General features: G+C 31.1%; 1 protein-coding gene and 1 long non-coding RNA gene across 3 annotated transcripts in view; both read right to left on the bottom strand.

Annotated features, from left to right (window-relative positions):
* The window catches only part of LOC138122666 (uncharacterized), a 326,257-nt gene that overhangs the window by 131,186 nt on the left and 179,800 nt on the right, over positions 1-15,271 (bottom strand). The window lies entirely within an intron of this gene.
* The window catches only part of LOC138122591 (uncharacterized), a 15,891-nt gene continuing 620 nt past the window's right edge, over positions 1-15,271 (bottom strand). The window contains exons 1-5 of one of the 2 annotated variants that reach the window (XM_069036843.1): positions 14,956-14,980; positions 9,327-9,500; positions 8,143-8,306; positions 967-1,218; positions 1-911 (exon numbers count right to left, since the gene is read on the bottom strand). In XM_069036843.1, the coding sequence (XP_068892944.1) occupies positions 647-911; positions 967-1,218; positions 8,143-8,306; positions 9,327-9,482 (837 nt within the window). In that variant the 5' untranslated portion in view covers positions 9,483-9,500; positions 14,956-14,980 and the 3' untranslated portion in view covers positions 1-646. Of the gene's footprint in view, positions 912-966; positions 1,219-8,142; positions 8,307-9,326; positions 9,501-14,955; positions 14,981-15,271 lie in introns of those variants that run through there. The other variant, XM_069036834.1, reaches the window with a different exon arrangement.

Genomic DNA, 15,271 nt, shown 5'->3' on the forward strand with positions numbered 1-15,271 from the left:
TTTACTTAATGTAAATAATATTTAATAGTGTAATTGCACAAAACTAAAATCAAATAAGTACTTATTAGAAAAAATATTTACATAATTTGTTAATAATGAATAATAGAATCGTATGCTATATTCTTCACAAGTTTGTTTATCATGTGGAATTTCAAAATAAAAAAAGCAATATTCATAAAAATATTACGCATCGATCAAGTCGTATTTATAACAATTTTAAGAGTTTACTTTAGGCAATTATTGTTAATTATGATGGAACAAATCTTGCATTATATCTTTGTAATGCAAATTGATAGTGTAAAGGTTTTAAGTTAAATTAGACCGTTATCGAAGTGTAGAAATATTTAATAAAAACTATGATTTATAAATTGTGATTTATGTAGACGGATTTTATTCTTTGTTAAAAAAAAACATTCCAAATCTATATTTTAAAATTCTACTTGAAACTTGTTATTGTTACTAAGCGTATCTGTTATATTTTTAACAACTTATCAAATTTTCAAATATACTTTAACTGTTAAAAGTTTTGTTACTCAAAGATTTATTAACATTGTTAAATTATTTTAAAGTGTACAAATGACGTAACAAAATTAAAACTTGTAGGTACATAAGTACATATCAAACGTTAAAAGCGTAATATTTGTATTTAGTATCTGCTATTTCTGTCTGAATATTTTCCAGACATTTTACTAACGGAATATCTATCGCTGTATCTATCATCAGCATATTTTTCTTCCGTTTTGTAGTGTATTTCCGGGGATCCAATATTTTTCTGCCAGTGATGCGTCCAGTACAAGTCTTCAGGATTAACATCTTTAGGCGACTTCACATCTTTGCATATGATTACGCAATATATGAGACTGCCAATTAAAGTGAGAAAACCAAAAATAAGGAAAACAATACCCAAGACCCTAAAATAAGTAATTTTAAGAAATATTTGTCTAGAATAAATACACAGTTTCTTACCACACGTAGACAGGTTCGAAAAATTGTATTACAATAACAAATCCGAGAGTAACCAAAATAATTCCTAGATTTAATAAAAGCATCAAACAACACATTCCTTTGATATTAGGGCAAAACGGGTTGGGAGCGGCCATAGTTTCAACTTTAACACCCGCTTTTCTGGAGGTGCGTGTTTTGACGGTACTGGTTACAGAAGGAGCAGCTCCACTTCTGTACGAGTAATGACTGGGGGCTCTTGCTCGGGAACTGCGACTAAAATAATGTTTACATACATACATTATTGTACGTAACGTACCGAAAATTTTCAGTTATAATACCACGAATAGTCAAAGATTGTCGAATATTTTTGTGGTGGTATCACGAATGGTGTTCGAAAGCGTAATGACCATAAGTGATACCATCGGAAAAATATTCTACTATCTTTGACTACGAGTTGTATTGTATTCAACAGACTATTCAATGAACCAAATCAATGATAAAATAAAAATTTTCAAAGCTAATTCGCAAATCTGCGTTACACATGATTTCGTTGTTCAGTTAACTTCGTAAGAAAGTAATAATTTCCTTGAATAAACATAATAATCAAGGTTTGTTTAAAATATTCACCTCGACCACTAGTAGAATACTCAGTTATATTTTCATTAGTGGAATATTCGCTGGAATTTTCTGTTGCTAGGCTACGAAAGTAAATCTTTGCTATTTTATTGGTTAATATTTGAAAAATAACAGGTGAATTGAATAGCGTTGTCTCATTTATTTGTGAACTTGAAAGTGTTTTTCGCGCATGTTAGAAATCTTAAATATTGCCAGTGTTTAAAAGAACATGTCATGTAAAATAAATAGGTGATCTCATAAAATTAGGTAATAAAGTCCAGTATACACGTTCCAGAAATAATGAAACATTGTATCGATTTTACATTATTATTTACAAACTTTTTTCCGATATAGTTTCTAACAACCCAACTTTTAGACGTACACGAAAACACAAAATAACTGTTATAGTTTATAGAAATATAATTATATTTTTTAAATATTTTCACCTAGAATATTTTATAAAGAAAGTAGGTATACCAGGTAAGAAGAGGAAAGGAATTAAAATATCCAACTGTGAAGGAAATTAACAATTTTTATAAATGTATAAGTCGTGGGCAGTTTTTTAAAAGGTACTTAGTATATTATTATACAGAGCGATCAACTTAATTTGTAATCGAGTTATCCATGAACCCGAAATCGTGGGCGCACTCGAATTCCCGTCTGACTTATTTCTTGTCATAAAGTAATGCAAGAATTCCCGTCAGGTAATTATCAACTGATCTAATCCATAACTCGAGTTCCCGTCAAGGGTAAAAGAGCGCTTCAATCCCTTACTTACCTACCCCTCTGGCCGTTGCCAGGTACCATTGTTGTTTACCATTAGGTACGTGGACCAAAAAAAAAAATTTTTAAATTTTAAAAAGTTACAAATACTCTTTGATCAACAATTATATACTTAGATAAGGGGCGGCTGTGACTTTGACAGTGTCAGATTTTTCGTATCTGTGCTAAGTCAGCTAATAAACGTCAAACAACTGTCACTATTAACCAAATTTTAACGCAAAAATGGTTTTTACTTCAGAACATAGAAGATTCATCATTGAATCTTACTTTCGTAATTCGTAAGAGTGCTTTCAATAACCAAGATTTTTTTCTGACGGGAATTCGAGTCTAGAATTTGTGGTGCATTTTTGCCTTGACGGGAATTCGTGTGCAGGATTAAAGGGCCTATGTCCAAGCCCAGGTATAAAATATTATGCTGACGGGAACTCGTGTGCACCGGAAATCGTATGTCGTTACTTGAACTCAACGCTCCAATAAATACAGCTTGAAACACAGGTTAGATCTCGACATATCAATCGACAAAGATGGATGAATCGATTACAAATTAATTTGATTGCTCGATATAAGTTTAATAAGAAGGGTAAGTATTGGCGCACGCGCGTGTTTGGGGCACGACGAGCAAAGCGAGGTTACTATCGATTTGCAATTTGCCAACAAACAAACAGTGGATATTTTGAACATTTTTTGCATTAAATAATGTTAAACTTATAAAATTGGTTTTTATTTTTTAGCACGTAGGCTTTGAAAATATCTAGGAAACAAATACTGCATTGTATTCCTTGCGAAGTGGCCTTTCAAACGAGGTGTCACTTGACATACCCTTCTATTTGAAAAAAAAAAGTTGGGGGTGGTTGCGCACTTCCGGGAGCAGATATGCAAAAAAAATATCAGTCAAAATGTGGGCAAGGAAAAATAAAAATTGACATGTTTCGGTATTTTGTACAAAAATTGCCTATTTCCAAGTTATGAATTTTATTCCAGTTAAAGTTTCCACCTTGTATAATTATTGTAATACTGTTTTTAGTTTCTCAATAGAGCTATTGTGAACGCAAAATATAAAAATAATATATTTAAACACTGTTTTGTAAAATGAATGCATTTAAGGTCGATTAATTACAGTTTCTACGATTATTATGAAAATTATTATTTCTTATTGATAAACTCGAAAGATTGGTTTGAAGATACGTTTCCGAAAAGTTTACTCCGCGTGAGAAATATTAGTTGAATTCAAATCTTTTGTTAATTAAAAAAAAATGTATTCCAATGACGAAAAGGTCGATATGCAAACGATATGGTGAGCGACAGAAGAACGCAGTACGAGCGAAAATGTGAATATGTTTTTTAAAGCGTTATCTCGGAGGTCGGAGAAATTTTTAGGATTGTGATGTTATTTCTAGGACACCTTTATACACAGACACACATTTCTTATTTTTTATAAATAAGAAAATCTATTCTGACGGTGTTTTCTTTGCAAGAATACACAGTACTGACCATACGAAACCTTGTAGCTGTCACCACTTGTCACTGTCGTCAAGTTTATCATAAAATATCTTTTTTTGTTCGACACTGTCAGAATTTGAGAATTTTCTCCTGTGTGAACGGATTTTGATAAATGTGACAACTTGTCAAAACGAAACGTCAAACTAATTTTAAAGATTTTAAGCGATTTGGAGCCTTTAAGGGGCTCATCGAACAAAAAAACGTTGTATTCAACTCGTTCGTGTGTAAATTGGGCCTTTTTTGGCATGAGTGGGCCAGTTTAAAACGCGAGTGAAACTCGTTAAATAAACTACTATTTTGTAAAATCGTATCAAAATGAAGTCATTTATACAGTAATTTGCGGGCGTAAATAATGCCTTTTGCGCCCTAAGGCCTAAAAGAACAACAATTAATTTTAATACCTATTTTATTTGTTCCATCACATTGGAAACCAACAACATAAGTCTTGATTTTTGAGAACGAATCATGTCGTTTATTTTTTCAAAGCTTTAAGGTGGCTTTAAATGATTTATGATTTTACAAAAAATATAGTTTGCATTTCGGGCGTGAACGGCGATTTTGGCCCTTTGGCGCGGCCGCGGCCGTTCGGCCTCGTGCTAATAATTCCACCGCTCGCCAAAATCGTCTCCTTCACGTCCCTAATAGAAAAATATCTATTTTGTTCCTTTTGTGCTATATTTTTATTTTAAAAGTAATCAAGATTTATTAAAATTTAACATAAAATAACATTTTTAATTTACAATGCGAAAATTTCCGATAATAATGCGGAATCTGGAAAAGTAGGTTTTTCAAAACTGGCTGACATCTAATACACATTACAAAATGAATTATCTAACTGAAAAACCATTTATGCAAAAAGTTCAAGTCTCAAGTCTCAAGGTGTGCAAGATTAACGGAGTATGTTCTCGATATACTGGTTTGTCACATAGTACATGTACAGATTAAATGCAACATTTTTCAAAATATGTAGGAACTCTTGACCAGATTTGGGTTGGCAGATTTATACAGGTGTCTAATATCTCGGTTATTTGCCAACTGATTTTTATGAAATTTAAAATGCAGATATTTTATACGGTGAAGGTTCAACTGGTAATAATAAAATTTCTTCAAATTAAAAAATGTAATTTTAACACATGTTTCCTTTATTGAAAATTAGGCGCCATTATTATTAGATTGTCAAACATTAAAAAATAGAGGTCTACACAAACAATTAACAAAATCACTCGTCTGATTCAAGGAAAATATTAGATTTTGTTGTTAAAAATTTAATGTAAAATTTGAAGGTATTTGAACAGTTACCTTTTGAAACAATTGATGAAAAATAGCCAAGCAACATTTTGTAGACCCTTGAAATTCTGTCAAAAGTGGGCGCGCTTTATTAGAAACGTCAAATTGTGTAAATTTTTTGAAAATACTACAAGGGCAAAAATTTCAATATTGTTGAAAAAGGTAACAATCTTTGCCTATGGAGAGTGTCGTAAGAACTTCAATGACACAGTTCATTTTCTCGTAGAATACTATCCAAAAGTAGGCTTTACAAAATGTAAGATTAAGAGAGTCGTCAATTTATTTGAAGACACAGAAAGCGTACGTGAACTAAATTACCTTGCTAAAATATCCTGAATTCCTGATCCTGTTTTAGTCCTTCATGGAAGAATTAAAGCATCCATTATAATAAATTACGTCCAAATGTTGTCTTTAGCTTTGTAAGTGTTAGTAAGGTTAGCAAGATAAACGTCAAATATGTCAGGTGCGTTTGTCCGAAAAGGGATGACCAAAATACGGCAAAATTGCGCGTTTGTTTCATACGCGTCTACGCTTTTGCATCTGCAGCAACGTTTAACACGGTTTTTTGCTTTTTTCTTGCAAACCAGACGTCTTTCAAGGACGAGTTTCTCCCTACAGCATTTTTTATTGACCATCAATTTTTTGATGTAAATCTCAAGTGATTCAACATTTTAAAAAGGCATGTAGAAATTACGTTTTTAAGACTTGGGTAATTGCATTAATGTGATTTTTAAAATATTTGCATTTTAAATTTCACAAAAATTCGTTGGAAAATAACCAAGTTATTAGGCTCGAAAGTCTTAGCTGAGACACTTTGTATACAGGGTGGAACAAAAGTATCAAATATTGGCTGTAACTTTTTAATTTGATAATTTAATTCATGTATAAAAAATCCCATAAGCCGCGATGCATTTGTCACTTTGACATCGTTAGCCCTAACTTTGCATCTGGATAAAATGTGCTTAAACTTCCATGGCAAACTTTTTCGAACCTGATTATTGTTTGTTGTTATGATAACGAACCAACAATCTTAAACATTGACACAGCTTGTAATAAATTGACGTGCAAAATGGCCAATTCAATTTTTCATAATTACCTACCTATCATTATTCATTAAATTATCTCATCGAATTACGCTCGAGGTTTTTTTCATCCAGGATAAAATTTCATTTTTTAAACTCTAATTTGGTTTCTTTTTGGTAAATTATCGTAAAAAAATTCAATTTTATCCGGACAAAAAAAGACCTCTCGTGTAATTACAGTCGACAATTTATGAAAAAATGTTTAATATAAAAGTTGATTGGTGTATTATCCTGCATCATCTGGTCTTTCTAGTTTGTTCCTATTTTCTTTTGTTTCGCTGCTATGGCAACCAACTTTGGTTTTTTAAATAGCACCCATACATTTTTTGTGTGATTTTCTGTATTCATAAATATACTTTTTCCATTATGGGGAAAAAGAATAAAATTAAAAAAAAAACAAAGGTGATAAAATTAACTTACTAAAGTAATAAAATGCAATATCAAGAATGTTGACAATTTTTGTTGAACGTCATGCATGATAATAAACCAAACAATTTTTACATTAAACTAAAATCGTCCAAGTATCGTTTAAGGGCTTTCTGGCAAAAATGATTTTGGGACATGGGACATGTATGTTTTCCGTATCAATATTTTAATTTATAACACTTATTAAGGTGAATATGTAGTTCATTAAAAAGATGTCGCATTAGACAGACTGATTCACATTACCTTCCGACCCTAACTAAATTTAAATGCAGCCAGTAATACGTTTTTCATTGATAACTTGATCCAAAAACATGAATTATTTAAAAGTTTTGTATGGTTTGGACATGCCTCACAAAAGTCTCAATTATAAAAATTTTAAAATGGCAGAAATCGACAATATTTTTTTTATTTAAGAAACTGACTCATCATATACCAATATCATATCGTCCCTTTCGTCATTGAACATATTTTAATTAACAAAAATTATTTCAGAATTATGCAAAAAAGAATTGTCAATAATGCTAGGAGTATCCAGATTTCATAGTAAATAAAGGTATCAAGTTATAAATGAATAACGTATTACTGGCTGCATTTAAATTTCGTCAGGGTCGGAAAGTTATGTGAATCAGTCAGTATATATTATATGGTCTACCTGCATTTTTGTCACATTTATTGATAAAAGGATATTGCATTATACACAGTGTTATTAAAATGTAGATCCTAAAAAATTGTGAGCTGTTTGTAAATCCTAAAAGTCCAGCAAATCCTCTTTTAATTATCAGATTTGATAAAAATAGGTATTCATTTATTTTTGTTTAATCCTGGTGACCATACAGTCACAATAGACGTCGAAATTATTCATCAAGAATGTTGCTAAACAACCAAGATGAGTTTTTTAATCGCCTTTAAGTCAATAGCATACAGAAATTAATTTAATTTTCAGTTAATTTTATGTAGAAAACTAAATGATTTTTATCAGAAAATGATGACCTATTACCGTTCCTTTTTTTGTACATGTATTTCTAAAATACCTCGTATATTTAAATTATCATATCCTGTAATTTTTTTTAATAATACATTGTAGGTGTACAAGTAGAGGTGTTTTTATCGAAAATTTTCATAATTACTTGAACGATTTAAATAACTTTCCCACTCAGTAAACTGAATTAATGAATCGAAAGTAAAAGTTTACGTAAGTGAGTAACGAACGTAACATGGAACAAGTGGTAGGCTGGTGTTTGATGATGTTATTACTGAGAATTTAAAAAATATGCAAAAACGCGTTTGAGAATACATAATATCTGGTAACAAATTAAAAATTATTATCATTAAAAACCACATACCTACCTAATAATTTTCCTATGTACCGCCCATTACTAATTGAAATTTTGTGAAACGTAAATATATTGTTAGTAAAGAAACGTGTATACTTGACAATAAATTCTTTGATGATTATGAGAACTTCCTTCTAAAAAGTATTGTTGGTGTTCTTCAATTCTTTTACCTAATTTCTGAAGGAGCCTTGTACGCGCCACTTGTAACATAAATGTCTGATCCATTGTCATATCCACTTCCTCGACTAAGGACTGAAGATGCACGAGGTGGATGACTGTTGACACCATTATGATACTTACTGCGACCGTTTCTTTCATTTACTATGGTATATGGCTGTAAATTAAGGTTGATTTTTAATTCTACCTAAATACTCATATAAGTGCACACATTATACCGTGTGAGCAACAAGTACTGATTGAGTTGGCAATAAATTCTGGTGATTTTTGGTAACTTTTATGTCATGTTCCAACGAAAAAACCATTTTATTAATAAAAGATTACAAAAACCAAGACGTTTAAATATGAAATGTATACCAGCTGTCAATAGTGTCAATAAAACAAACCGAAATAGGTACAATTCACAGTCTTGAAAATTTTATGTAAATTTTTTTATTGCCAACTGTAACAGTTATTGTTGCTCACCCTGTATTAGGGTGTCCAGAAAGTTCTGAGCGTTTTTTAGATAAAAATACATATATATCTATTACATACTTAAAAAATTAAACAAGAATTAAACTAAATATTCGCCGTTATTGTCAATGACTTCCAACCATCTTTGTCCCAAAAGCTCAATTCCACGACGATAGAAGATGGACTCTTTCGTCCCGAACGATACTTATCTTTAAGACCTTCTTACCCATTCAGAAATTTGGCAAACCATCGCCGACAAGTAGACTCTTTTACCGTCCCCGCACCTTCAATTCTGCGTATATTTCTTGTGGCTGCTGCCGCTGATTGTCCACATTTAAACTCATAACATTAAATTACGATTTCGTTCTTTTTCCATGTAAACAATCAATTACCAGAATGTAACCAATTGAAAATTATTTAACTGAAAAACGTCAAATTGTTTATGGAGAAGTGTACTTCATATTTTAAAAAACTAACAAAAATTACCAACTGATTTTACATTTATTTTATATCGTGAAACAGAATACCACAAAAACGCTCAGAACTTTTTTGACACCCTAATACATATAATATTTTCCGTTTTAAATTAAATATGGAAAACCGAAAAAAACTGTAATGTAATTTTTATTTTTTGTTTAGTATTTAGATCACGGATTAGTTATTTAGATAACGAATTTACATTTGTTGTAAGTAATACCAAATTTTTAAATACATTTTATCTTACCACTGAAGTGTATTCAGAAAGTGTTCTTTCCGAAGGTGCTCTTTGGCTGTCTTCTCCATCTGAGTAAGCTGTACTTCTTGATACGTGAATAGGAGTCGGTGATACACTGTGCCTCGGAGAGGCAATGTAGTGATTTTTGTGGACCCGTTTTGCCATTTTAAAAATATTTTAGGTCTGAAAACGAAATTCTATGACTTTTAATACATAATACAAGTACCTAATATTTTTTCAGCGAAATAGATTATTTTAATTCTTTTTTTGTTCGACACTGTCAGAATTTGAGAATTTTCTCTTGTGTGAACGGATTTTGATAAATGTCACAACTTGTCAAAACGAAACATCAAGCTAATTTTAAAGATTTTAAGCGATTTGAAGCCTTTAAGGGGCTCGTCGAACAAAAAAACGTTGTATTCAACTCGTTCGTGTGTGAATTGGGCCTTTTTTGGCACTCGTGGGGCTTTAAAACGCTCGTTTCACTCGCGTTTTAAAATGGCCCACTTGTGCCAAAAAAGGCCCAATTTACACACGAACTCATTAAATAAACTACTAATTTATTTTGTCCAGATAATTTCATTTGATTAAGTTTAGTACAATTATTTAATAAATTATTTACCTAAACATATATGTCAAATTGCAGAGATGGTCGCAGATTTTAAAATCCTAAGTACTAAATTGCAAGGCTTATAATTTTAATAAAGGGTTGGCTTATCATTTAGAAATTTCCAGGTATTTAGCACTGTAGGTACTTTCTAATATATCCATGGTTGCAGATGTTTCCTTGAACTATTAAGGGTTGGTGGAGGATAGAATGGAGGCAAAAAAGAATTTCCTTATTTGAGTTTTAGTTGTTCAGTTGTTACTAAATTGGGACGTTAACATCTCTAGCGAAATTAGTTATCTAGTAATAAACGTGGCCAGGATTTTGCTTCTATTTGAGAACTACAAATTCTATAAAAAAGAAGCTTTATAAACAGGCAAAATAAAGTGGTGTTGTACTGTTAGGACATGTATGACAAAATTGTATAGGTACTGTTGGTGAGAAAGAAGTTATGTATTACTTATTATCGTCTACCTGGAAGGTAAAATGACAAGGGCTGCAATTTACTTAGTTGGAAATACCTGCTTCCTCTAACTAAAAGATTAAAACTTGACCACCGCGCCGCTACAATTTGTTAGGTACTCGTACTATTCGTATAGTTGGGGATTTCAATTTTCGTTTTTATGGCAGGGACCATTGTGTAAACGGTAAATTCTCCAACAATACCTACGTAGAAGTACCACAAATATGGCAAATGACAAATGTGCTGGCATGTTTAAATCAAAATGGAGAAAATTTTGAGCACTTGTTATAATTTTTTATTTATTTTTTAATAAAAAAAGTTGTTATTTTCTATTTTTCAATACATCTGTTTTTGTCCATCCTTTTAGTGATACGCCTATTTTTCAACGTAATGTAACGTGATCTCATATTTTTAGAATACATTTTTGAAGTGAAAACTTCTTTAGGCGCGCCACATACATTTTATTCCCAGGCAGTGAATTAGTTTCATGCGACACGGTAAAATCGTTCGCAGCACAAGCGAAAATTGTTCGCAGCACGACACGGTCGGGCACGACACGGCAAGCTAAAATTCAAGGGAGTCGAGTTTTTTAGTGGAGCGAGCGAAAAACAATCAACTATCACTTGTCAATTTTAAATTTTCGTTGTACGTTGTGTTGTAACCTGACTGACCTCAGTGCAGAGCTGCAGGAGTAATTGTGGGTTGAATTTATTATTCCGTCAGGCTCATTATCACTCGTGAAATACCCTGTATAGTTTTATAAAGAGCGATCAAATTAATTTGTAATCGAGTTATCCATGAATCCGAAGTCGTATGTCGTTACTTGAACTCCCCGCTCCAATAAATACAACTTGAAACACAGGTTAGATCTCGACATATCATCGGAAAAGACATACGGATTCAAATCCATGGATGACTCTATTACAAATTAATTTGATCGCTAGATATAATATAAACGATAAAGACACGACAAATATTGTACGTTTACAGATGAATGTAGGATTTAATACGTAATTCTCAATTATATGGCTTCAACAATTCATCTATTGGAAAAATTTGTGTAGCAAAATGTGAAGAGGAAAATGAACAAATGATCATAATACAGGGTATTGAAAACTTGTGTTCTGTTCAATATAATAAACCATCGTCAAGAAAATAAAACTTAAAACATCAAAACCTAACCTCATAAATTTTGCCAGAGTGTACCTCTAAAAGCGGACGTATTTGCAGTTTCTATTGAAAAATACCGTATACAGATTTCTGATGTTTATTTAAAAACAGCATTGGATTTAAATAATATTAATAATTTATGCCGTGCTTTTTATTCCTTCAAGTAGGTACTATCATCCATAATAATATATATTTTTCTTTTTTCATTATAAACGATTGTCTCATCGCAGTAGGCGCAATGTGCCGCAAGCTTTATAACATGAGTGAGACTAGCATCGCCAATAGGTAGCGCTGCTGGCGGTAGTGAAAATTTGTCTACTAGTTTGTCTAACGTTGTGAAGCTAGCGGCACATCCCAAATTTGTGTGGGTTTTCAACGCGAACTGCGATGGGAGAATCATTTATAATGACCCTGTATTACTTAAAATCAGTAATTAGAGTATCATAGAAGTTTTCACTTCTGTCGTGCGGTCTTAAGCACACACTACTTTTTTTCTCTTCTCCTGTTGGTGAACTTAAAAATGTTATTTCTTGTAAATAAAGAAATTTAGGAAAGAAAAAACTCTTTGAGAGAGTTTTGTCTATTTATACAGTGTGGAATAAAATGATTTACATCTAGTTACCTTTGGAATTTTTGCACATGTAAATTTTCCTGTACCGCTCTACTTTTTTTTTGAAGTGCCGAACTATTAGTTCTGTCAATAAATGTCATCAATCGAATTGACAATTGTTACAATTTACTAAATTGAATTAACAAACGTTGGTGGCCACTTTCAACACTAGCTGTGACTAGCTGTTAGCTCCTTTTTAATTTCAATCTCTACTTTGCATTCATATCATCCCTTCGCAATAAATCACATTTGGAATTTTGGAATATTTTGAGGTTAGGCTTTCTTTTCTTTTTTGTAGAGCGGCATTTCGTATTTTTACAAGGGTAATGCAAAGGTAACTAGATGTAAATCATTTTATTCCACACTGTATAACACCCTGTTCATATTAACGATTAAAACTAAAAACACAAATATGTATTCTGATATACCTACCGAAAACTACGAGGAGTCATTTAATTCTTTATTAATTATACTTAAGTAAAACAATTAAAAAAAATTTTTACTCACACCTGTTATAAAATTATTATTTGTTACCCAAAACAACTTTGTACACTTTATTCACTGCTGCTATTACCTGTATGACACAACTGTTAAACAATGTTTACAAAAATATGAGCAGTTACGTAATAGAATAAATATTGACACATGTTAAAAAATTATTTGAATTTGTCGAGAAATGTATGTAACTTTTTACTAAATTCGAAAATATTATTTTTTAAAAATACCTATCACTTTTGAATTATTATTTGGGCGATTTCTTTATGTCTCAACCAAATCAAACAGAAGGTGTGTCCAATCATGTACTTCCTAAAACTGATACATTACATATTATAATAGCAACAAAACTGCAAAGTCAGAACTTAAGAATTACAACATTTTTGAATGAACTAATATGAGAAATATGCAAAAAAAAATGAGATTTTTTAAAAGCATAAATGATGTTCAAAAATAGTGAAGGCTATCAGTTGGATTGAAATTTTTTTAAATTTATTGTCAGTAAAGATATTTTTTCTATAATTGATTCAAAAAATTGAAATTCACGCATAGTTATCTGTGCCTGAAGTGGGTCATTTTCTGACGTGTATTTTTTTTTTGCATTGTTAGTAAGATCGAAACCATAGAAACCATACAAAACAGTGTGTGAAATGCAATTTCACGCATACGACTATTTCTGTTTTTCATTTCACGCACTGTTTTTTATTAGTTACCTAGCAACATGGTCACTGCATTGAAACTTCAGAGTTCCTTCAAAAATTTGAATTTTTAATTTCAATTTTTTGAATCAATTATAGAAAAAATATTGTTTATATTTCGTGCGCGAAGATGTTTTTGTGCATTCAAAGGCTTATACTGCCTCGACCTTGGTCTCGGCGTAAAAGACCTTTTCATGCACAAAAAACACTCTCTTCGCGCACTTAATATAAAAATAACTATTTTGTACTTAACACCACAGTTTATTAGAATTTAAATTTTCGATTTATTTAAGATTATTTTCACTTTCTCTAAATTCCTGTTATAAATTATCGAATTAGCTATGCGTACGGTATAGACTTGATTATACTGTAACAATTAAGTGTTATATTGCTACATTATCCATTAATAACTTTTATAACTGTAAAGTTACTTTCTAATGTAATTCCATAAACAAATGAATCTGTAGGAAGTTGAACTAATATTTATAAATAATAAAAGTAGTGCCAGATACTAAAAACAGGAACCGGTTTAGTTCCAATGGAGTATACCAACGACTTTTCACCTTTAAATAAAATATTTTTCGTTATATAAAGTATTCAAATATTTTCACATCAATATTAATGGAGAATAATAACTACAAAACGATACTCAGAAGGAACTAAAACTTTTTCGTATAGTTTTCTTGGATGCTCTTCTTTTTGCGTAGACATCTACAAGCTAACCTAATTGCAACTATGTACTTTCACTCATTTATCAATATTGAAGGTTATTAGCACTAAATTTACTGATCGAAAATTGTGGCCCCGATTAAAAGGTTGTAATATTTTAAAAGGAGCATTACACTAGTAGTTATTAAACAGTAGATGCAGATACTTTTAATTGTTAACGCATGTATGAAAAATAAAGTTTTCATAAAAAAAAATATGAACCTGCAAACTACATTTCTTGAAATATTGTTTTGAATCTTTAGAATTTGTAAAGAATGTTTTGCCTTGCTTCTGAAGAGCAATAATGACAATAATTTCTCTGTTATATATTTTACTTTTATAGCAATTAAGAAAAAGTAAATCAACTTTGTATTTATGGAGATTATTATGTACAGTTCATTTCAAAATTATAGAGTACACCTAATTTTCTACAGTGTAAAATGCACTTACATTTTTTGTTAATAAATCAATGTCAATTTTGCCAAACAAAATGCCTAATCTAACGGAAAACGCGAAAATGCTCATTCCTTCCAAATTAGAAGAAGTGTGGTCGATCCGGAGGGTAGCCCAGTATTGTAACATCGCGAAGAGCACCGTGCAGAGGATAAAACAGACAATGTTATGGTGCTCTAAAATATCAGTGACATTTTATGTTATCTAACTTACCTAACCTATATAAAAAATATAGTTCAAATTTCAAAAAGGCATCTAAAGATACCTTACATGTGGAAAAAACTGTAATAAATCGACTTCTTGATATTTGAGGCATACTCTATAATTTTGAAATTAACTGTACTATCATACTTAAAAATTGTATTTACAAAATTTAGGATTTAGGTTGACAATTACGATTTTTTTTAAATTAATTAAAAAAAGTAATGACTCACTCATCGTGATGATGACAGATTTCGTATTCATACAAATGAAGTAGTAGTAGTACACAGTTACACGGTAGTAAATTACCTATTTATTGAAAGTATGTCATATATACATTTATGCATATATGCATCTACTTCTACTGTGAATATAACAATCAACAGCTGTTAATCGTCATCCTTGTGCTTACCTTAAAACGCTATGGCATAAATATTACTTGGAGGTTGCAACATCACAATAAAATTCAGTCAGTTTCAGTTTCATCAGTTTCAAAAATATATAGTAACAAAAAATCCTTTTTGAACTTGTAATATGGAATACAAGCCG

This window comes from Tenebrio molitor, chromosome 1 (assembly GCF_963966145.1).
Source record: "Tenebrio molitor chromosome 1, icTenMoli1.1, whole genome shotgun sequence".
NCBI classification, from domain to species: Eukaryota; Metazoa; Arthropoda; class Insecta; order Coleoptera; family Tenebrionidae; genus Tenebrio; species Tenebrio molitor.